Below are 25,389 nucleotides of genomic sequence, written 5' to 3'. Positions count from 1 at the left end.
TTATGGTACCAAAATGCACGGATGTTGGAGGTTTCCCTTCTTGGGAAAGTAACACTTAGCTCTAAACAAGAACTTTGTTTCAGCTCTGCTCTTCTCATTTTTACAAACTCTACAGCATACTGGTGCTGAATGTATATATAAAAACAAAATGCAAACACAGTAAGTTAACACAATGGTTAAGACAGTGGTTACTACACGGAGCTAGTCCTGCTTAATATCATCTGCCAAATTAATACTACTTTCCATTCAAGAACTACCACTTTGAAAAGTAAACATACTGTGTTGCCTGAAGTTATGGTGCAGGAAACAGAAAAATATGACAACTGTATAAACGTGTCAGGCAGAAAAAAAGTAAGAGATGGGGGATTTCTTGCACTTAAAAATCCCTGCAAAAAAATATGGAGAATATCTGGTTTCCCTCTGGGTTTTTTGCTATTCTTTGCACTGGAAAAATTGTATCATGACGTAGGTGAAGCCACCCAGCACCACAGAGAAACACTAATTAGGATTTTTGCAAATCAGTTCCAGCTTGCAATTAAAAAAAGACAGCAAGACAGCTTACCATTTGGCTGCCTCTTCTGGCTGAAGGCATGGATATCCATGGGAGAGAAGATGTTGGAATGTATTTCACGCAGGTCCTCCCCGGAGTACTTGCTGCAGGCCAAGATCGAATGTGTGTTCCAGTCAGTCCAGTACAACGTGTCCCCAAACAGTGTCAAAGCAAAGGGATGTGGAAGGGAGCCTTTAACCACTGCTTGCCTAATAGAGCACAGGGAGAAAATGAATGCTCTAACAGAATTCATGAGACACTTTTGCCTGAACACAGCTTCTGTGAAAAGACATTTGGGTACTATTGTATTCATTTATTTTTGGGAAACAAATATACTGTCCCCACTTTGGGGAATGATATGAGGGAACAACACAGCCTATTTTCAGGCTGCCTACTGATGCTGAGATACCCAAGAGATGCTAACTGAAATCCTTACTTAGATCTGTTGGTACTTATCTCTTGAGCAGTGTATACCTGTAAGGCTCTCTGCCACCACATGAAGCGGGGAAACACAGTTGATTTTATACAAGTCTGACTGCTACCTGCTGATACACCATGTCCACCAAGTCCAGCCTCAACAGATTTCAGACTGAGACAAACTGGTCAATTGGCTGTCCATCCATGTCTTCCAGGTTTGCTTTTTTGAACCATCAAAATAAAGTAGTTTTTCATTATGAAGAAATCCTTAAAGTTACTTTCATTATTATGATAATTATTAAGCTATTGCTTTTATTATAAGCAATGCTATTAAACAGAGTTCTAGTGATTTTCTTCCATAGTAATGGTGTCATTTCTGAGCAAACTGGGTCACTGCTTCTCTCCAGGTTCACAAACAAAATTAGAGTATACCCAGATATTTTATGTATATATACAAAGACATGCTCATTAGCCATCACAAAAATGCGGCACAAACATTACTGAAGACAGTTTTTCCAGGCTCTTGTGATGTAGAAACTAATTATCTGTACCTAAGATCCTCAGAACTGTAATTAAGTAGCTCAATTCTTATTTTTATTTTATTCAGAATCACAGAAAGATTTAAGCTGGGAGGACTACAGAGGCCATCTGGACCAACAACCTGCTCAAAGCAAAGCAGGACCACAAACTACCATTTGCATGAGTACTTCTTTCCACCTCTGTTCTTCTTAATGGCCTAAATGAAGTCTGTTCCCACCTAGGCATGATCCTTCTGAATACTGGGGATCACCATCCCTTTCCTGAACTGGAAGCATAAGGGATTGACACCCAGCCCTCCTACTCCTTCAGAGTAAGGCCCACTATGTACACCAGCCTCCCAGTTTTCTTCTTGCGGGGAAGACAGTAATTATCCATACAATTACTGAGAAAATACCCCCACAGTACAGGCATCACTTTCAGAAATAAATCTAACTGAAGTGGTTTAACAGACTACAAAAATACTCTTATCTTCCATTTTCCAAATATTTACTGTTAAAATATAACAGGAGAGTATATTAAAGCAAGAAGCTTGAAGGTGCCTTCTGCCAATGACTCTGAGTACAAAGAGACTATAGTCATTACCATTCTTTCACCTTGGCTTCTGGAAAAAGATGCATTCTCTTTAAAGCTTCTAATTTTTTTCTACTTATGAGAAAAAGATATAGATTCCCTTGCTTGTCACTCTAGTGTTCCAATTCTACACCAAATGAAATCTTCTATTTCTTGGTATTTTGCACTCAAAAGTAGGACATACTATCTTTTCTTTCTCATCTCTGTCTGAAGTCAGGTATATATTTGCTTCTAATTAAATGCATCAACTAAGCATCTTACAAAAGACCATTGTAATGTAATATAACTTAAAGCTGAAGCCTGCCAGCCAAACAGTGAAGCCAGAATGACACAACACATTCTGGTATCATACCAAGTATAAAGGCATTCTAAATCTGCAAACATTTTAGCCAACCTTACCCTCAAATCCTAAATATCTTCAGATTTTGAATTTTACTTTAGAGCAGGCTTGGAGACTAAGTCTTCATGTGTGACATTTGACAAATGACACATATAACATTTTGTAGTATGAAACAGAAGCAATGGAAGTCCAAAATTCTCAGTATAATCAAACCTGCACCCAAGACAGCATTCCCATAACAAAAGAAGCCACATTTATATGAAGCATCCTGACTATCTTACTTTGAAACAAAACCAACTAACCAAAACAAAAAAACACAGAGAGGAATTTGACATATGATTTGTATCCACCAGTAGTGGGAATAAATCTCTGAGTACAATAGCTTCTGTTAGACATACCTAACTTTCAGACAACCTTCTATTCATATGACAATGCATCAGGTGAACTGTGACCCTTATTTAAACCAGCCCTTATCTGGAGAGATTCAGGAGCCCTTCATTTGACTGTGCTGTCAGTCACAGCCTTTAAGCAATTACTCCTCAACTCGTGTTATTTTTCTCAGCAGATATTAGGTTGCAATGCATGAAGATGGCTTTGGGCCCAAACACAAATGTGTATTTCTTGCATCTCATTAAGATCAGTATTACCAGTAACATGTACTCTATAATCTTTGTTTCCAGCAAGCCATTACAAGGTGATACTTCCAACCAGCAAAACCAGCAGGGCTTTTTCCCCCTTGGAACATCCTCCACAGGCCACACTTGCAGCCCTGCTGAACAACAGCCACATAATGTGTGCCAGCATGGAAGCTTCAGTTGAGCTCAGTGAGTCTCCACACCCTAATGAGGAGCAGGAGGAAGGGTCTGGAGAGTCCAGCTATTAAAAAACAGGAAAACGAAGACGGAAAGAGAGCGAAAAAAGACCTTCTGATGGCTGCTTTGAGCAGCTATGCTTCAGCACAACCTGCACTAGGAACTGCAGAGCTCTGCTTTTGGCAATCGAGACAAGGGGTCCTGACTTCTGCATTGACTGATTATTTATTAAATACACCCAGGTGGATGAAGGGGACCAGTGTGTCACCTGTAGTATTCAGCTGCTGCACAAAGCTGGTGGGAGCAGGTGCCTTCCACCTCCAGCGTGGTTCACAAGCACATACACAGGGTCAGGGAGCAGAGAGGTCTCCACATTCCTGGTCCCAAGCTGGATTACAGGTACAGCGCTGCAGGTGCAGTTGGGCTGATGGGAGGTGACAGCCCCTTGGTAGCAGCTACATGATCAGGCCAGGCTTGACTGGAACAAGTGATATGACAGCAAAAGGCACTCCACCCTATCATCCTTCACCAAGCTCCTTTGGTTCCTTCAGACTGCTGCACTTTTATCAATAGTCTCGTTTAGAAAGAGACTCCAGAGACAATGGGAAAGTGAGAGCTGGGAATAAGGAGCAATGTTATTCATTCAGGAGACATCCCCAGGGCTTCAGCAAGACGTAAATTGGCTCTATATTAGATGGTACTAAGCACACTCTAACTTTAATAATCTTCCCTGCACCAGGCATATAATCACAAAAATTTGCCTTAAAATCTGGATGGTGATTGACATTTAAAAGGCCAACATCTCTGTTGAGTTGGCTGGGAAGGAAATGCATAAAGGGACAGAGCAGAGAAGGAAGGTCAGAAGAGAAACAGAGAAAAACAAGCAGTTTCCACAGAAATTAAATTCAGTCTGTCTTGAATATTATGATTTCCCAAACACAACTATCATCATGGTAATCAGAGATGCCATTACAATAAATACTTGATATGGTAGAGTTTTCTACTGTCTGGAGAAAATATAGATCCCACTGAAATATATTCACCTATGTTCTATTCTTATTCTGTTAAAGAGTCTTGTGAAACACTTTGTGAAGATAAAGGAAACAAACAATAAACAAGTTAAAGCTGGAATTACAAAAGGGACTACTGAACTCTGAAACAGAATAGATACATGAAACTTCATAGACAGTCTACCCAGTTTTATATTAACAATGACAAAAAAGCTCTTGCTTCAGGATAATATGCATTTCAGACAAATACTAAACTCATTTGAAATAAAAATTAACAGCAAAATGACCAGAAAGCATTAAATTCATATCCTTTATTATAACCATGATTTCCTCAGTCTGCCTTTATTTCTTTTTCAACTAATACTAGCATACAAAGCTACATTATAGCTATGAAATTTAATAGTTTAGATCACCAAAAGAAAGCCACCAATGATCAAGATATTTTAAATTTAAATTATCATAAGAACTACTATTCCTAAATTAATTCCTAATTTCCTCCTAGAATATTAACAGATGTTTTATATCCAAGCATAACAGCATTTCTCCATAACAGTAAACAAGTAAACACTTTCCATGAACCAAAAGACTTTTATTCTTGCTGCATTACAGTTTTCTAGTCTCAAGACCTGATCAGAACACCTGAAGAAAACCTGCGCTACTTTAGATGTTCTGTCCTGTATGTCTCTAAACCATTTACATTCCAGCCTCACAGTAGCAAAACTCCTTTCAGGTGACCCCTGAGGCTGCCTGTGTTCAGTCGCTAGGGCAGGGTGTAAGCATTTTTGACATTTATGTTTCACTCCATTTCTCCAGTGTCCCTGTGAGGGATCCCATTCCTATTACTATCTCCCAGGCTATCAGAAAGGGGAAAAAAAAAATCTGCTTTTAGTGTTCATCTTATATGCTTTCTTTAATATGAAGTTTGCATGAAGAAAATTAAAATATTTTAAACAAAAACTTTTTTGCTATCAACAGAATGCTTGATGCTTTACGTATTAAGAAAATTGCAGGAATTACATGTCTTCAGCTTGTGACAACTGTAAATGCTAGCAAGTGGCCAAAGCACTCAGAGCATGAATCAGATGGAGCAGGACCAAAGACTAAGACACACCCATAAAATACCACACGAAGGATGCCACAAGAAGGGCAGGGAGCTCTGGTTCCCTCAGCTCACAGGATTTCCTCCCCTGCCAACCTAACAAAAACAATTGCAAAGCAAACTCAGAAAACTAAGCTGCACTTTTTACCATGAATGCTTGTCCAAATATTCCTATCAGAAAACAAGCCTGCTTTTAATTACCTGAGAAAGTAAGCAAGGAAGATGATTTGTGGGATATAATGCTCTGTTTTCAGGCCAAAGTGTTTTTCTCTTTTGCCACTTCTTTACGCCACAATTGCCACATGTTTCCAGAAAGAATATATAACAAACAGGTCTAGCCATGATATTTCAAATCCTACTTGCAATGGAAGTCTGAAAAAGTCAATCAGAAATCAAATCATGGTTAAGAAATGAAGGTCATTTTTCAGGAAAACAGATGTTTTGAAGCTTCACTTTTCCAGCGTTCTTTTTTTCAGAAGCACCCTGGGGAAGAACCAAGAAATTCACCCTAGCTCTATGTCCAAATCATCTAATTAATTCTGTTTATGCAGGATTCTCTAGCAGTTTTAATTAGGGCATTATTTGGATTCTGCACTGGCCTGTGTTGGTGAGGTATTGAAACAGGCTTCTCACCACTGACTGGTTCCTCTTCCTTGCTTGAAAATGTTAAGCAATTTTATCCCACAGAAATGTACAGAAAGAACATGAGATGTACCTTGTACATAATGTCATGTACTGTACACATTTATAGGCAAATAAGGAAAAAATCCTCTTCTAAATGCAGGGGTACAGTTTTTTTACTGTTTCAACACATCTGCAACTAATCATCTGGCAGACAGACATGAGCCAATGCTTGAAAAAAAAACCTAGAAAAATCAATGATCAAGTACAAACTTAAGACATTCACCTCTTGCAAGAGCTTTCCCACTTTCTGACAGTTGCTAAAAGTATGTTTTCTTACAGTGGCCTCAAAAACCATCTCATTAGCACAAACTCTTCCTGGGGGACCTTGTAAGTGCATTTCCCTTCAGCCAGTAACGTGTTAACGTTAATTAGAACTGCTGCTGCAGGGTAAAGGAAGAGGAAATTAATTCAAGAACTGCTTTAGCAGGCCAACCTATCTTGGGGACTCTACTCACAAGAGCTGTCTGCATTTCAGTTTTGTTTAATTAGTCCCACAAAAAGCAACTGTTCTCTCTGATAAGAGCAGGACAAGAGCTGCAAAAAACCAAAACCATCTCTTCTATGCATCAATTTAGTTCTTTAATTATTGCATTCTGACATGAAAAACTGTTTGTTCCTTTCTCTCACTGGTAAATCAAGGGCATTAGTCATCAAGTTCTTTGCTCTTCGTCTTTATTCTAATGAACCCAACACTGGAGCAGCTAGGGCTAGTAAATCTCAGGGCTAGCAGGTAATGAACCATAATCATCCCTGTAAAATTTTCTAGAGAGGTTTTCTCACGAATTTATGACTCTACCACATATTTAACTGAGTACTACTGCCAGAGCTGTCATGCTGCATGCCAGTTTTAGTGGCTCTCTGTGACTCCAGTCCTACTGGAAGAGGTGAAAAAAACTCCACCAAACCCCAATAATCAAGGCTTATAGTTTGTTTCTCTCTCTGCATATTCCTCCCACCAGCCTATTGTACTCTTTGACTTTCCAGACCCCTGTAAACAAGAAGCAAAGGATTCATGTCCGTCATGCACCCAGGGTAGGGCAGCCCTGGATGCACGGACAGACTGGGAATGAGAGGCTGGAAAGCAGTGCCAGGGAAAAGGACCTGGGGGTCCTGGTCAACAGCTGCAGTGCCCTGGAGCCAGGAGGAACATCCCTGTCCTGCAGGCACCAGGCCCAGCCAAGCCAGGGAGGGGATTCTCTCATTCTGCTCTGGGCTGGGGCACCTCGCTGCAAATATTGTGTGAAGTTTTGGGTGCCACAATGTAAGAAAGACATTAAACTATTAAGAGAGTGCCCAAAGGTGGGCATGAAGATGCTGAAGGGCCTTGAGGGGAAGCCATGTGAGGAGCAGCTGGGGACACTTGGTCTGTTCAGCTGGAGGAGACTGAGGCGAGACATGGCAGTCCCAGCTTCTCCTGAGGGGAAGAGGAGCACTGAGGCACTGAGCCCGGCTCTCTGGGACCAGGGACAGGCCCCGAGGAAATGGCTGGAGCTGTGTCAGGGGAGGGTCACACTGGACATCAGGGAAAGGTTCTTCCCCCAGAGGGTGTCGGGCACTGAACAGGCTCCCAGGAATGGTCATGGCCATGAGGCTGCCAGAGCTCCAGGAGTGTTTGGACACCGCTCTCAGGGATGCACAGGGTGGGATTGTTGGGGTGTTTGTGCAGGGCCAGGAGTTGGACTGGATGATCCCTGTGGGTCCCTCCCAACACAGGATACACCATGATTCAGATCAAAGTACTTCTCTGAGATATAAATCTTAAAAGTTTTAATTCTTGTGTTGTATAAGGTGTAGAAAGCTAATATTCAGACTATATGAATAAAAGAATAAAAAGGTTCAGATTTCTTACAGATTTAGAAATACATTGTCAGTTTCTAGAGAATTCCTTCCAAATTTAGATCTCTGAGGTCTGAACTTCAATACTTTCATACTGTGACACCAATTAAAATATTTTCCTATTTACACTGTATTTTTTCATCTTCCAAACCACAAAATCAGTTTTCTCTGAACTGTTTGAATTTTTTTTTATAGAAGGATGTTAGTTTCTACCAAATATTCTTCACAAAGCAATTAAAACTTATGCCACCCTACTTTACATGAGGCTTTTATAATTGCTTACCTGCTACAGACTCTTTCCCACCACCTCTCATGCAACACTAAAAAAACCTGACAGATGAAATCTTTACTAATCTGCTTTCTTTCCTAAGTAACTAAAACTATCCAGATCTAGAAGACCAAATTTTTATGAAGATATGTCTTTCAGTAACTCATTTGCCTTTTTCATTTCAATAGCACCAACTTCCAAAAGCATGTATTTTCCCAGACATTAGGTAAAGCATCAGAAAAACTAGTTACACTTCACAAGGATAAAAGAATCTGTTCTGATCAGGAAAAATTTAGAGACAAAAAACCTCAAAGCAAGCAAGTATAAATATAAAGCAACAATTTAGAAGAATGGTCTAAATATCAAGGAAAACACCAGAACTGGCAGTTTCTAAATAAACTAGAGTCTGGTTTAAGTTAGATTAGGCACTTGATAATGATCTTGTTCTCCCCCACATTTAACTCTTAAGGAAAAAAACCTAACCTACAGCCCTCTTAAAAGGTGATGGTGGAAAACTAGGTGGAGTTTTTTGTTAGCTGCTTATTTTTGAGGGTTTGGAGATGGCTAGGAAAAAAGACTAAAGGCTTTGTGATTTGGGGTGGGATGTTTTCCACTGAAAAGAAAAATATAAAAGGTTTTTGCTTTGGCTGCAAAATTAGAAACTGTGTTTTCTTTTCTAGTATTAGTATATCAATTACTGAAAAAGATTAACAAAATTATTAAGAGACAAAATACAGAATTGCAGCTGTAAAATATCACATTGAAAAACCTGAATTTGTTGAATAACAAAAACACAGTATCTACACAAAAAAACCCCCAACTTTGGAGAGCCTCAGAAGATATTTTTTCTTAATACAGGCAGAGGCTAAGAAGTCACAGAAGAAAAAAACAATCCCTAAACCCACATTGTAGAACAGCCTAACTTCTGCAGTTCTTTCCTCCCCCTCCCTTATGATTCAATTGCAAAGAATAAAAAATGAAACCAAAGAGCCTGGATACAGATGTTGACTGTTTTTTTCAATCTTCAGAACTTTCTCACATGCCTAGGGAAAAACAGGTGCTGTCAGAATTGGTTTGTGCCTCTGAGTGCTTAAGGGAAGTCATATGTGCTTTCTTATCTAAGGATGACTTCCCTTTCTGCCCCTCAAATAGCAATATATTAGCATACTGCCACAACATATTCCTGATAACTGAAATGTATCAATTTAAAAGATAAATCCAACTTAAAGCATTTGACTGTTTTTATGGCTGTGTAAGAAAGAATTAGTAGATCTAAAAATCTAAACTATTAGTCCACACAGGTCTTTATTACAGGATTAACTAATTCCAGAGAATTTTCTGTGGAATGAGATAATTATTGGGAGTTAGGTGACTTCACTTCTGTGCCATGAGGCAGCTGTTGGACACAGCTGTCTACACACAGACAAGGCTGATCAGCCCCTTGCACCAAGAAAATTCAGCACCTCCACCGCCTCATCCCCCACGTTAACCAAGGCAGAACAGAGAATAAACACCATGAAAATAAAAACAGAATACCAAACCCAAGTATATTTACACCACTGTGGAACAGATCACCAGCAAGAGAGAAACTGCAAAGAAGTCAATAGCAAAACAAGGTCAAAAAAGCAGAAGTGCCAGCAGGAAACACTGAAGTAGCTCTAGAACAAGAAAGGCTGGAGACATCAGATAAAATAAAAAATACTCAAATTGCTACTGTATCTGATATTTTGTGTCCTTTTCTCTACATTACTTGAAAGCTTATGTGACAGTCCCCTTTCTTGAAAGAATCTCTATGAAATATTTCTCTTTTTGGTACTAAGCTTTATTTCTTGTGAAACAAATAGCAGATGAAGGACTACTTCAAAATAGATATCCACAGTTCATGTTTTGAATTAGCCAAGCTGGTCATAATACTGATATCCAAAGACACAAATTTAAAACTGCATCCAGCTCCAGGTACCTTCCAGAAAGAAACACCATTACAAACATACACCATGAACTTGTGATCACTTTAAAGGCAGAACTTAGGAGGAAAGCCATGTAACCTTTCATACCAGCATTACAAAGACATTGTGGAGTTCAAAATAAATATCACAGGAAACAGTGGCCATGTTTCATGCATGTTGCCTGTGGTCCTACTTGCTAGTCAACAAAACAATGGTCTTATCAATAGAATTCATTTATTTATGTCAAATTAACATTTTTGGTGAAAAAATGTTAATTTTTAACAAAAAATGGTGAAAACATTTTAGGCCAAGAGCCTAAGAGAACAAAGAGCATAAGAAAGGCTATTTCATGCCCAACTAAACTAGCAGAAACATCACAAAAATTTGCAAAGAGCAACCCCACAAAAAATCATCTCTTCATATGACACCTTGGGCACAAGATAACTGTGATTTATGCGTGTGTGCAAGCAGTACTTGTCAAAGCTTATCAATTGAAAAGAGTCATTGCCCAAATTAGAGATAAATGTATACACACAAAGTACCACTTATACCCTTAATTAAGAAGTAGCCATGACTGGATCAAAAAGAATCCCTTCAATGCTATAAAACTGTTCAAGGAAAACAGTCATTTTAACATAGCTCTCCTGTAAGGACTGTATTTCCACTGATTTCCCAGCCCCTAGGATTAGTGAAACCAAAATGCTAATATATGATGATCCATTTTCTCATATCTTCTGCATTTCTGAAACACTGCACAGAAGACCTACTGAAAAGAGACAATTTCGCTATATAGTCTTACACAATTAAAAACTGGAAGTGGTTCTGAGAAAAGTCATTGGGACAGTTACAGGATAGCCTGAAGAGAAGCACATATTCCACTTCAGTGCTAGAAAGGTGAGAATGGTGAAGAATAAAAGTTTCTGACAGCACTAGTTTGCTTAAAATTTTGCTAGTGCTAACATGACAATTTGACACAACAGAGGTTATCATACTGCTTAGGCAGCATCTTTTAAGAAAATCCCCACATTACACACATTAAACAAAACCTTCTTACCTATGACTTCCATCCAAATTTGATTTGTGGATGAAATTTAGTTTAGCATCTGCCCAATAGAGCTTCTGTTCCTCATAATCCAGTGTCAGTCCATTTGGCCAATATATGTCTGTGTTAACGATAATGGAACGGCTTGAACCATCCATCCCAGCTCGCTCTATCTTTGGCACTTCTCCCCAGTCTGTCCAGTACATGAACCTACAATTATTTGAAAAGAGAAAAGACAAAAAAAAGAAAGCAATCATGTATAAATCTACAATTTTCAATAAAGACAAAGGCACTCTCTGTTCTGCGGAGATAACATCTGTAGACCTCTGCTTTACTGCGTAAGGGGCACATACCTGGTGAAACAAAGCAGTTACTTTACAAAAAGCTGAAGAAAAACAACTTAAGACAAACCCACAATACTATATCAGGTTATACTTCCATATGTTTCTTTCCTTGTGTCAAGTGAGAAAGTTGGAGATATTCAACAGATCTTGACAACCATATAAAAATTCATCATTAAACAGCAAAGACAGATATTACAAACTGTCATAAAAGTACAACAGTTTCTCTAATATGTGTCAGAATTTAGGGGGGCACAGAAGAAGGTGTGCAGATTTATAGCAGACATAGCTGCATGTGATGCAGTGAAGTGGTTTTGATGTCCTTTTATTTCCAGAGAAATTCTGAGACATGCAGCTAAGTCAACACATTTAGAAGCACAGATTGCATCCAGTAACTGAGAAAAACACTCTGTAAAATCTTTCAAGACTGGACAAGCAAGTTTTAAAACACATAAATCAGTTTTTAAACATTATTTAACAAGTAGTAGAAAGAGGAAAGCTACTCAGTTGCATTTAAGATTGAGGCAAATCCAGGGAAACCACTTTATTTTGGCTAAAGACTAGCAGGGGGTAAGAATATTTGTTCTTTTTCTGCAGGTGGCAGAAAATGGATTTATTTTTGTGGGTTGTTGACAAAATGCATAACTAAACTGAAGAAACACAGAATATAAACAGATCAGCCAAACCATGTCCATGGTGCTTGCTGTTTTGTTGTTGCAGCTGGAACAGACTACTGTCCTAAATTGCTTCTCATAACCTCATGACATCTGCAAGCATTACCTCTGTATCTGTGCTCCTTAGCCTGGGTCAGTCAAAACAATCCAGATTAGGAAAGACCTGAAGCCTTTAATCTAAATCAGATCGTCACACAACCACAACAGGTCAGTATATGGTACCCACATGTGAAGAGGCCTACCCACCCATCCTCTAAAGGAAAACAAATGTGCAGCACATTTAAGAAGCACTTGCAGATGAAGTTATTCTTGGCAACTATTTATTCTTTTTATTCTTTTTTTAAAAAAATTATTATTATTTTAAAGATATGTCCATGTCATATCTTCCCCCTTAATTCATGTCCACAGCATGTTTGTTTTAATGTGCAGCAGTATCTGTGGACAGAAATGCAGCTGATCAACACAAATATTGTCCTATTTGATTCAAAGTAAGTCATTCTTCATGGAGCAACATGTTTCTCGTAACACAAAATTACCTGAAAGAACACGTGAGATTTCTGTAGCCATAAACAAGTGCCTAAGATAAACTGGTTTCTCATCAGGAAGAAGGACAAACCGCAAATAATTTGCAGATAGGTAGCACAGTAGCAAGGCACCTTGGTCAAGCTATGCAATAAGAAATCACAATTGAAAAAATAAACGTTAAAAAAAGTCAGGCAGCATTTCACCAGTGAGCATATGAGAAAGAAGAGAGAAAAAGATGAACTTTTAAACTTCTTTAAGACAGCCCTGCTTTGCCCCACCTGTCAAGTCTTAGGATTTTCAAATCAAGGTTAATAGCTTCCAAGGCCCTGACCAGCCTGTTAGACTGATTTTTTGGGGCTGAAACAGCTCATTAATTGCTGTACAGCCTCATATTCTTCCCTGACTCGGTCTCACCTCTCATGCAATTACTCAAGCAAAATTAGGGAGGCGTAGTTTGGTAAGAAAGAATAGGCTCCCCAGACTTCACAAAACCAGCCCTATTTCATTTGTCAAAGAGATCTGGCTTTAAGATTCGGTAATATTTCCAATCAGCTCCAGCCGCCTCTGTGCACTTTCTTCTACAGTTTGGGGTTTTTTCACTATCATGTTTGTTTTTCTCCACCTTGCTTGAAAGCCTGTGGGTTTTAATGTCTCCATTAAAAATCTTTGGAACTAGCCATGATCCATCTGATAAAAGACATGCATCTGCTTTGCAGACAAGGTAAGGGCCATTGTCCCTCTTCCCCATCCTCTTCAAATACATTAGTTATTTCAAGTAAAAAAAAAACCAACAACAACAAACCACCACCAAAGCCCATGAGATAGAGCAAAATATTAAGAGAAAAGTAATGTCTTGTGCTAAATCATCTAGTTATAGCTTGAAATACAATTAAAAATCAGGAATCTAGATTTTCATTTTACCAACTGACTCTGGAAATGGTTGTGAGCTGTTATAAATATCTAAAAGAAGAAAACCAACAACAACAAATCATATTTCTTTTTATATGCGCTTGTAACTTTCAATATTACAGAGCCATGCCCACCTCCAAAGAGTTAAGGATCATCAAGTGTTTGACATACACTTATGGAAGAGAGGAAGGTTCTTAGACTTTAAAAAAAAATTAAAAAAAAACAGTCGGTGTTTTGTTTGACTGTGGCTCAGAATGTTGGTTTATCTTAAATGTTACCCATCATCAAAAATTACAAACAAACAGAGAAAGAGTTTTGATAGTTTTTTCCTACAATCTGTTTTTCTGCACTTCTAAATCTGGCATTTTTTGGGTTTTGCATTCTGGTGCATAAGGTGAATCCAGAAAAAATGTCCTCCTAAATGGCCTCAGAAATCACTATGCACTGTATAGTTATAACTTTGCAGTTTAGATTTGCCTCAAATAGAAGGTTTTGCCATGGCAAAACAAAAACTCGACCAAACAAAAAGGATGAAATAGCATGTCACAATTCATTCTGTGAGATGAACAAATACAATATGTAACAGCTTTTTTTCCAAAAAGCCCATAAAGTCTAGGCACTCTGATGGCAGAATATCCCCCATCCAGAGAAAAAAGCTCTCAGACTTGCCAAGATTACATGCTGTAATTTAGCAGTGATTTCTGACAGTAAGCAGAAACAAAGTTATTGCCAGCACCCATCAGCTTTGCAACTTTCTGATCCACAAATGTTGACTTTCCTGAATGTTATTCAGTGGCAAAAGCAGCTGCCTAATTAGGACAGCTAATTGTTTGGTGAGGTCCTTCACAGTGAAGGTCCCAACTCAGCAATTATGCTTGGTTCAGGAACTAAGAACGTCTGAGCTCTACAGGGAGCTGCCAAACTTCAGAGCCTGCAGCAGCCCCTGTGGAGCTCATCAGTTCTGCAGTGGACCCTGTGAAATACAGCCTGCTCCAGCTCTAACAGGACTGGCACTCCTCTAACAAAAAATACAAAAAAAATACAAAGTTAAACATGAGGCACTGGAGTAGTTCAGGAAAACTACGCGCAATACGTATGTTTGGTTATTGAAAATAGGTCTTGGCTTGAGAAGAAATGTTCGGGAGTTTATGAAAGAGAATTTGAATCAAGTGACCCTTCAGGTAGCTGAATGGAGACTCTTTCTGAGGCAAGTTCACAAAGGGAGGTAAACTATAATCCAGAAGCACACAGCAGTATTGAAAGACACAAAAAATAGATTTTCAAATAAGGGGACTAAAAGTATTTCAATAACACATTTTGCAGCTGACTGCAAAAGTCAGAAAATATTTCCAGTCCTCCAGGAAAAGCAAAAAATGTACATATAAATTAAATATGGAAATAATTCTTCATAAAAGAGAGGAAGAAATATCCTTTGGGGATACAATCAAGATAAACATGAGAGAAAATATGTTCTTAGCTAGCTGAGAACTGTACTCTTTTACAATAGCTTGTCTCTGTAAATACGTGTTTTCATTGATTGAATGGATTAGTAGAATGCAATTTTCAGAGCTGCTTTACAATAATATGTTAATATTCAGTGCAGTCAACATAATTTTCTGTGCAAATTATCCTACCTGCAGCTTTTTTGGCTGCCTCTACACCACTCTTGCACATACTAAGAACAGCTATGTGAGGCATGGGTGTGAATTAAGCAGGGAACTGTTAGCATCCTAACACAATGAATCTTTTACTTTTTACCCTTATTTTGGGTTCAGAAGCCCACAGGTTCCCAACAGAGCTGCAGTTTCCCATCTCTGGTAGGCATGGCTGGTTCTGAACCACATGCCTTAAGCATTGCTACGTATACTGGATAAAACCAAACCAAGATTTCTTACACTGAAAACAAAGCTTTTTTTATTTCTCTCTTCTGCAAGGCATCTGTGTGTCTAGTAAATAACTGAATGACTCAGATGTGCTGAAAATGCTTGACAAGCAAGCACCAGTGAGCCCAGCTCTGCCTCTTTAGCTGTCCCCACCCTGACTCTCCATTCCCCATCCCTTGCACCTCAGGGAGGCTGGAGGATGAGTATAACTCCACAGGTGCTTGGATCTCAGCTATTTCACAGCTTCCCAGACCTTCAGCATCAAACCTAGACAGGGTCTCTATGCCATGACAGGAACACAATGATGTCCATGACAGGGACACCTCAATATGGCATCACTGCTCACATAGCAGGAACCTGTGCAGGAACAGGGGTCATTGTAGATAAATCACTGCAGCCTCCACAGCTCACTTGTCAGGGATGCTAAAAGATTTGACTGACAAGTGGGCAAAAATCATGTGTAAAATTCCATGTGTAAATACACTATACACACCAGGAAAAGCTCTACTGAGACACAGATTTTCTAAGGTGTACAAATATTTTGTCCATTACTGTCTACACTGGTTCCCTAAGATGAAGATGCTGTATGGTGATAGTACTTTAATGCAAATGTCTGCATTTATCCTAGAACATTAGGCGGGATACTAACCAAGCAAAACTGTAACCATCATGCCAATGTGCAGATTTCCACTTTGGAGCTGGTTTTACTCTCCTACTCAGACTTTATCTAGCAGGAGAAATAAAATCATCACCAGATTTTCCCTTTTCTTGGAATCAATCTCTAAAATAAAGGATAAATTTAAACATTCCACTTTTGGAATTAAGAAAAGCTGCGATAAAGAGATCAAAAGGTGATGCTTTGTCTCTAGCTCAGCATCAAGAATGAAGTATAAAACTAGAAAGAGATTATGTAAATGGCATTCATAAACCCTGAAAATAATGCTTTAGAAAAGCCACTGAAAGTCTTTCATAAGAAATCAACAGACATTGATACATTATATTCTCATTTCATCACCAAAAAGAAAAAACTCCGTATTCAAGCTAGTTACCATGGCCTCTGTTCTCAAGTATTCCAGATTAAAGAAAATGCTGGACAATCCAACAAAACAGTTGAGAGATTGTTCTTCATTTTTACCCAGACATTTCTAAGGGTCTGTAGGAAGTAAGGTTTGACTTAGCTGTCAAACTATACACTGATGCACTGCAGTCTCATGCATATCGTTGTCCTTTTGGCCACAGATCCCCAGGAAAAACAGAAAGATATTCATTAAAAAACAAGAAGCAGCTATTTTTTTGCTGAATGCTCAGAAGGGTGTAATTTTAATTGTTTGAGCAGGTGGAAAGGTCTCTTGAACTTGTAAATTAACCTTTTCTATCTCCAGACACAAAAGGTCTAATGACATGTCTTCCACAGTTAGGAAAGAAAAGCCATTTTTTGGTTTCTCCTAGAGCAAGCAGGACATGAAGAATGTCAAAACTTACCAGCATTTGAAAAACAGTATTTGAAACAATTTTCCCAGTTTAAACCCAAAAAAAGGAGAGGAATACAAGTTCCTCTGTCTGTTACCAATTAACACCATCCCTAGACCCCTGCTGACTGCAAGACAGAAGCAAGATCCAAATGTGCTTTGGAAGACTCCATCCAGGAGTCATTCCCCTTGCACAGGAGCCATTCCAGATACAACACACCAGACCCTGCCAAGTTCAGATTGCAGGTAAGCCAACAGAAAACTAAGACATAGTTACAATAACAGGACATGGACAAAATAAAAGAAAATAAAAAGAAAATTCCTTGCCTTCCAACCTACCTTGGTTCTTCAGATTTAACATGAAAATAAAGGAAAGAAAAACAGCTGGCAGTTTTGACAGACTTTCGAAAAAACAAACACAGGAACAAAAGTAGCACAAACCAGCAACTGTGACAGTCTCTCAAGAGGCCAGGAAAGCTGCTGAGCCAGGAACGTGTGCTGGGTAACTGCCAGGCTGAGAAGTCTCACAGAGGTCTACTCTGTCAATGCCTCCAGCATGGCCCAAGAGGAGCCCACATACACAGAGAAAGACACCTTCCAAACAGTTCTCTAAGAACCTACCAAAAGGTGCAGATCTCTATGCACCTGTGAACTGAATGAGATTATGAAAGCTAATATAAAAGAATATTTAGACACATTAAAACTACAAGTGGGGAAAAGCAGTGAGAAAACTGTGGGATCACAGTTCTTCATCTTTACCAGACAAAAGTTACTTTCTTTGAAAAAATGAAAAAAAAATCTGTTTCTTTACAGAGACTTGCACTAATAATATAAACATTTGCACTGCGCATATTTAATTTGTAAATAAGGATTTAGAATTCTGTAATTTCAAAGAGATTTGGGTTGAAACTAGAAAAGTCAGCTGCTACAATAATTTTTCATTACTTGCTTTTTCAGCTCAGTCATAAACAAACTTGTTTCTTATATTTCAATAAAAAAACCCAGGAGAATTATTCTCCATATCTCCCTATACATCCTGAATGTAGGAAGGGGAAAAAGATTTTTCCCTATACTAGCATCTTAAATTGAAACCCTAGAAACAAAAACACTTCTCCATGGCAAGAGAGCATAGTCATTTATGCCAGTTGTGTTGCTCAGTGAATGAGGGCAGGAGAGACAAATTTGCTATTTAGCATTCTGGGCTGTTTCTCAGAAACAAAAATCCAGCCATACCCCATTGCTGTGCAAGGTTTGGAGTTATGAATTCCTCCATTCCAGGTACTCCACAGATACATCACCCACACCAAGCAAACAGAATGTACTGTTATAACCATCTCAGCAATCCTTAATGCAGAGTCAGCTTACAATGTGAAGTTTTAAACCAAGACCCACTAATTCAACTTTATTCTCTGATGCAATGGAAGTTTACTCTAAATTTGGGCCCATCAATATCCTGATGCAGTTCACCATAACATCAAGTGGGTACTGTGCTAAAACATGAAAAGGGCAGGATGGCACAGCCAGGAACAAGAGAAGATTAGGTCAAAAAAACTATCAGAGATATGACCTGTCTACCATCAACTAAAACTGGGGAATAACACGTTCAGTATAATGAGATTATGAAAGCTAATTTCATAAATTAGCTTTTTGCAACTTTTCCTCTGTGATATTTCCTTTTTTATCATTACAAGTCCTTCATCAGTAAAATATCCCCTTGTTATTCAGCCCCTCTCTCAGTACACAGCTACCAACTGGATGACATTTATGTTCCTGATTCCTGACTCCTCCAAGAAAACCAATGGAAGTTTAATGTTCTGCCAAGTCATGCTGAATCATACTCTCCATATCACATTTTAGGACTCTGCTAATTCTCTTTTCATCATTTTCATCCTATTGTTTGGTATGTAAATCAGGCTTACTTACATGCATCATTCTTACTTACAACCATCATTCCTAAGGCTTTTTTAAAAATTCAATTAATTCATGTCATCTAGAGGTTCAGTACACTTTCAGTACAGCTCCTTTCCCTGTGATTGATCAGTTTGTTGATACAGAAACCAACCTGATGCCACTTTCATCATCTACCAGAATCACTACATCACTTATTCTCCTGTAAGAAAGTGGCACACACCAATTAATCTTTTCACACCACAAAATTACATAAAATATGGCTTTCTTTTTAACCAAAAGCTACATGACATTCATTACAAAACAAACCACAAAAAAGGGGGTGGGAGGAAGAGGAGAGATTTCTCTATAGAGGGCAAGAAGGATGGAAATAAAGGGACACATTGTAATTAATGCATAATGAGACCGGTAAAGATTTGGTTAGAGACTTAACTCTGGAGATACAAACCTAGGCAGACTTGGCTTTTATTGAGAAGAAACTAAGTTTGCCCAGAGCATTTAGAAAGGTCCACAAAATGTGTTTTGAATACTGGCCAAAGGCTTCATACTCAGATGGAACAAACACCATTTTTATACTAAAAACATTACTATAAAATAACTGAGATGTTTGAGACTTCACTCAAGCTTTTTCTAGGTTAGATTTTGCTATAAAGTAAGAACGCTTCTACTTTTCCATTTCTACTGTAAACAGCTAAATATTAAGTACTTGGACCAAATTTTAACGGAAAAAGTGACTATGCATTCTACAGCAACTATTATGAGCCTGGAATTCTGAAGTTAAAAATCAATTAACACAGCTGTAAACACAGGTCATTAGCTTTTCTCCCTACAGGCTGCCTTCGTACGCTCTTCGAGTAAGAGCCATGATTAACCATACACTTACATACAAATTTCTTCCAGCACAGAGATACATCTAAAGTGGGAAAAATTCCAAATCCTCGCCCTTGTACAGGCCTCAATCACAAGACATCTTCTAACAAAGCACACAAAAAATGCCCACCAAATATTACACTAAGGGAAAAAACCCAAGTATGTTTTCAGTCACTCAAGTATAAAACTCATTCTAGTTTAAACCTTTCACTTCAAGCCTGAATTACTCAGCAGAAAAAAAGTGCTGATAATTTGCCATCAGCTTACAAAATTTTTGAAAATTATACTAAATGCTGTTAAAAGGTTTTTACAAAATACAGGCTGCTTACAAACAGAAAAATGTCCTTCCCTGTTTTCCTTACAGCACCTGCAGGCAGAAAAAAATAAAAGGATCACATTTTGAGCAATTAAATTAGATAAAAGAGCAAGTTTTGAGACTCAGCTGCTTCTTGAGAGGGCAAGTAAGAAACGGATACTACAGAAATGATACCATGATATACTAAAAACCTTAGTGAGCGGAAGTCTACGTTTACTTAGCAACAATGTGGGGAATTATTGTATATGTAAGTGGCCTCTAGAAATTACCCATCTTATGTAAAATGTGATTTTCAACATCAGCAAAACCCCCAGTTTTCTTTGTGTGCGACTTTGATGCTGAGAGAAGCAGCCAGCAATATTTTGCATATTTAAAAAATGTTTCCTTCTTGCCCAATAACTACTTTACCTATAAAAGTGACCCTTCTGTTTGTAGCTGCTTTTGCCACTCAAGAGTGCCATTTTTCCACCTCTCTCCTGCATCAATGTGAAGAGGTGATGCAGAAGGGCCCAAGAGCTCCTCTCCATACACCTACTCCTGGCTACCTTCCTCTGCTCTTACCCCGCTCCAAATCCCTCCAAAGAGGGAAAAAGATGTGTTGATGATACAACAGGATAAAAAAAATGAAGACATGTGCAGAAAACCCCAAAACAGTGATGGTACCAAAGAAGCCCACCTAGGTTAAATCAATTATCTTGTTTTCAAACCATGCCAACTTAACAAAATCTATCTAGTTCAAAGCTTTTCCTGCAGGAGATAGTAAATTCAGTAATTTTATACAAAAACTCATTCACCTGTTTTAACAAAACAGTGTAATTGTTTTTGCATTTAACTTGCAAAGCTGTCACATTAAACAAAACACTAACTATGTATAAAGTAAATTATATGCTAATACATGCGTAATAAGCATAAGAATACAATAAAAATGAACAGGCATCTCTAAACCAAATAAACATATTTTCTATATCTAAAATATTGTGAATTTACAGTTCAGTACTTTAAAGACTCTGTTAGGTATGAAAACCTTTCTAGTATACAGCTGTGTTATACTAGAAAGCTAGCCATCCCTCTTATTCATCTATAAAATGTTCCCAAGTTTTCCATGCAGGAATAGAAAATGGCAACTCTAAGCATGTGACTTAATCTCATGTAATGTCTGTTGCTGTGTTTTCACTCATTACAGCTCTTCTGTAAAAAAATGCAGAAAAAAAGGCACAGAGAAAATAAAGAGTTGGGAAAATTAAACTTAAGCACAGCAAAATCCAATATGCACAGGTGGGGGAAAATTTCTTACTGCCGTGAACCAGTGGGAGAAATCTGCTTGCAGAAATTGAGGAGCACAGAAGGAGACCAGGCACTAACCAGGCATGTTTGAGTAGGCAGCCTGAGGGGAGTTCTAACAGTATGTCTTCTACTGCGCTCCTTATAGGTCCTGTACACTTTAGACTTTTAAAGGAAAAAGTAAAAAATGACACCCACCAAGTTACAGCTTGCTCGAAAGAAAAAATAGTGCCTGCTACATTTGTCAGTTTAGTAATTTTGTGGGTACAAAGTACAATGATGGGTAATTCATTTTATAAGAATAACATACATTCACTGTAACTTACCCTTTGGAGCAGCCCATTGGAGACACCACCACTAGTGGTCACCATCAAAGGGGAAGGGGAACAGCCATCTTCCCACATTATGCAGGATTTAAGACAACAGAATCCAAGAAAAGGCTTTTCTGCTTGTATGTGGATAGCCCGTGTTGCAAATTGTTTTGTTAGTTTTCATTTTGCTCTACAGTGAAATTTATTGCTTCATTTAATGGGAATCTAACACATTCAGAAAGGCCCTGCAGAGAGAGCTGGACAGATTAAAGGGCTGGGCAGTCACCAATCATCTCAAGTTCAGCAAGGGACAGTGCCAGATTCTGCATGAGGGATGGGGCAACCCTGGATGCACGGACAGACTGGGAATGAGAGGCTGGAAAGCAGTGCCAGAGAAAAGGACCTGGGGGTCCTGGTCAACAGCTGCAGTGCCCTGGAGCCAGGAGGAACATCCCTGTCCTGCAGGCACCAGGCCCAGCCAAGCCAGGAAGGGGATTCTCTCATTCTGCTCTGGGCTGGGGCACCTCGCTGCAAATATTGTGTGAAGTTTTGGGTGCCACAATGTAAGAAAGACATTAAACTATTAAGAGAGTGCCCAAAGGTGGGCATGAAGATGCTGAAGGGCCTTGAGGGGAAGCCGTGTGAGGAGCAGCTGGGGACACTTGGTCTGTTCAGCTGGAGGAGACTGAGGGGAGACATGGCAGTCCCAGCTTCTCCTGAGGGGAAGAGGAGCACTGAGGCACTGAGCCCGGCTCTCTGGGACCAGGGACAGGCCCCGAGGAAATGGCTGGAGCTGTGTCAGGGGAGGGTCACACTGGACATCAGGGAAAGGTTCTTCCCCCAGAGGGTGTCGGGCACTGAACAGGCTCCCAGCAATAGCCATGGCCATGAGGCTGCCAGAGCTCCAGGAGTGTTTGGACAACACTCTCAGGGATGCACAGGGTGGGATTGTTGGGGTGTCTGTGCAGGGCCAGGAGTTTAACTCAGTGATCCTTGTGCATCTCTCCAACTCAGAATATTCTGTGATTGTGTAAAAAACTGGTGCTACTGACAATCTTGTGTTTAATACATACCCCAGAACAACTGCACATCCACAGCAAGTGAGAGCTAAGCAGAAAAAATGCCAACTTAATGATTAGCAATTTAATTCACAGAGAAATTGCATTTCCCGATATCTAAACTTCTGTTGCATTCTGTAATCTTTATGCTAGCAAAGATCAACTGTTCTCCAAAGTACAACTGTATCCACCCAGGGGTGGGAATGCAACAGGGGAGGAGTTGGTGTCTGTTGCCACACTACTCCCTCCTGACCACTGACATACAATGGTGGGGTGCAGTCCTTTCTCTACTACAGAATTGCATTAGTGGGATGACTGTGGAAGGATACAAACTGTCTAATTTCTCATCCCGCAAACCACAATTTATTATTGCTCTCCCGCTATCCCCAGTATATCTCTGTTACACAGCAGATATTTTAGCACTTGGTGTAACACTGTTCCTCTCCACTATAAATCAGTTGTTTCTCAAACTGACTGACCACTGCACCTATTTGCCACCAATCCAAATTCACCAAGCAACCATGATTCACTCTCTGGGAAGCAGTACAGCATTGGTATTGTTTTATTGAAGAGGACTAAGCACTTGTACTCCAAAACTCTTACAGTCACAGTCTTCAGAGTGAAAAGGATTAGAACGAAAAGACAGCTTCAGTGCCAGCATTGAGTGTGACTGTAGAAAGTTTGAGATTTGTGATCAAACCATGCACCATAACTTACGAGTTTTGCTGTATATTATTTCTGCCCCAATGAGAAGTATGGTTAATACATCTGTGTTCTGGGTTTTCCTTTAAGCTTACATCTTTCATGGAAATGTGTAACATGCTCATACAACTCAACTCCTCAAAGTTTTGCATCAGCCAGTGCTTGTAGAAAAACATAAATAAAATTCTGCATGATGTATGCATATGTATGGATGTTCTCCTCAGGAGCTGAGTTTATGTCCACCAGTGACCAAATCAAATTGAATCTGAAGTGCAACAATCTCTGAAAACTGACTGCATACACTTCCAAAAAAATTGTCTTATTCCCTACATTTAATTTACTCCTTTCATATCAGGTCCCCTTTTAGTCTGTCCATTCTGTGGTCTGTTTCAGATAATACTTTCCTTTGTTAAACGTCATGAACAGTAATCCCTTCATGGTTGTTGTCCAATTTTACCAAAGGCTTTAATCTGCTTTATTGACAGTTACTCTTAAACTACTCTTCTCTGAACTGAATTGTAATAAAATGGATCTCCAGTTCTGTAACTGAACAAAAAAACCTCAAAAACCCAAACAAATCAACAAACAACCCAGTTTGGGATGACCACTGAGGACAAAAATATCTTTGGAAAACTAATTACATGAAGCAATTCAAAGGGAATAATTCTAATAATATACGGAAGTGGTGACAACAGTAAGAATTTCCCCCAAGTGTGTAAGAAATAGATGGTTAATTTATTCAAAAGAGACTTAACCCTTTATAACCTTGCTCCTCTTCTGTTCCATGGACTACTGTGAGCTGCCAGGATAGGTTCGTTTTGCAGGGTTAACAGAAGAGGCAGAGGACCAACCCCTTTCAGATAACAAATGGCACAGGGACCTGTGACACAGCCAGGTGACCAGACACTCAGATAGGACTGACAGCCCCCAGGCTTTCCTGCTCTTAGACTGTGAGGGTATAAAAGGCCAAGGCTTCCTTTGTCCAGGGCCTCAGAGACACCCAGCTCCAGCTGTTATTTTGTTATGTAGTTATTGCACACGTGTGACACTCTGCTATGGGAAACCTGGTCTGTCTGGGTGAGTGTGGGGTGTGCAGCTGCTGGAAGGAGGTTGGGTCCTGGCCCAGGTGGTGCAAGAACAACTGCCAGAGTGGTCCTGGATGGTCCAACATGGAACTTCCCTCAACACCTGCCTCTAAGAGCTTGATAGAATTATACCAATTGTATAAAAGGGATGGCTAGACCAGAAAATACATACTCTATTTCTTGATAGTGGAAAAAAATGCATATTTAACTTAACTTTACTAATTAAAAATCCAAGAAAACAGGCACTGCAGCTTTTCCACAGCATGAGGAAAGAAAATTGACTTACCAACAGCAGTAGATATCTCCTAAAAGCTTCTTCTAATCAACTCCCTTCCCACACCAGTAACCATGCCAATTCCTAAGTCACAACTCACAAATTTGAAGAAAGGGGGTGGGGGTATCAAGGTACTTTTTCCACCTCAAGTCTAATTGACTCATTTCTACAAGATCAGCTGAGCAAGCTGATGTAACTACTTGCTTGAGGAAGGGCTTTTCCAGTGCAGTAAGAATTCATTCTTACTTGTATAAAGCCCTTTTCTAGGACAGTATTCAATACCATGCTCTGTACTCAGGGAAGCTAAGCAGCTGAAATTCCAAGTAATACATAAAATTACAGGGTTGTACATACTGATGACTTTATTATCCCCTTAAGATTTTCTGTATAAAAATCTTCTCTACTCGGAGCTCTTCAGTGCTCCTCTACACTGGGCTGTGATGACTAAAAGAAGATTTTCCAAAGCAAATTCAGACCTATCAGTGCCTAACAACCATAAGGATTCCTATGGAAAGGGGGATGGAGAGACTCCCCAACCTCTCTAGACCATTTGTTCAGTACCCGGGCACTGCTCAGGGAAGAAGTTCTGCCTCATGTCCAAGTGGAACCTCCTGGGTCTCAGTCCCTGCCCGTTCCTCTGGTGCCACTGCTGGGCCCCCCAAAGCAGAG

General features: G+C 39.3%; 1 protein-coding gene across 5 annotated transcripts in view; it reads right to left on the bottom strand.

Annotated features, from left to right (window-relative positions):
- LRP6 (LDL receptor related protein 6) overlaps nucleotides 1–25,389 on the bottom strand; it is a 119,636-nt gene that overhangs the window by 58,235 nt on the left and 36,012 nt on the right. For all 5 annotated transcript variants that reach the window (XM_086885887.1, XM_086885888.1, XM_086885886.1 and 2 more), the window contains exons 3-4: nucleotides 11,127–11,324; nucleotides 563–759 (exon numbers count right to left, since the gene is read on the bottom strand). In XM_086885887.1, the coding sequence (XP_086742013.1) occupies nucleotides 563–759; nucleotides 11,127–11,324 (395 nt within the window). The remainder of the gene's footprint in view (nucleotides 1–562; nucleotides 760–11,126; nucleotides 11,325–25,389) is intronic.

The sequence above is a fragment of the Cyanistes caeruleus genome, chromosome 4 (assembly GCF_971803275.1).
Source record: "Cyanistes caeruleus chromosome 4, bCyaCae1.hap1.1, whole genome shotgun sequence".
In the NCBI taxonomy this organism is placed as follows: Eukaryota; Metazoa; Chordata; class Aves; order Passeriformes; family Paridae; genus Cyanistes; species Cyanistes caeruleus.
The sequence above is the reverse complement of the archived record's forward strand: the minus strand, read 5'-3'. Positions and strand labels throughout refer to the sequence as shown.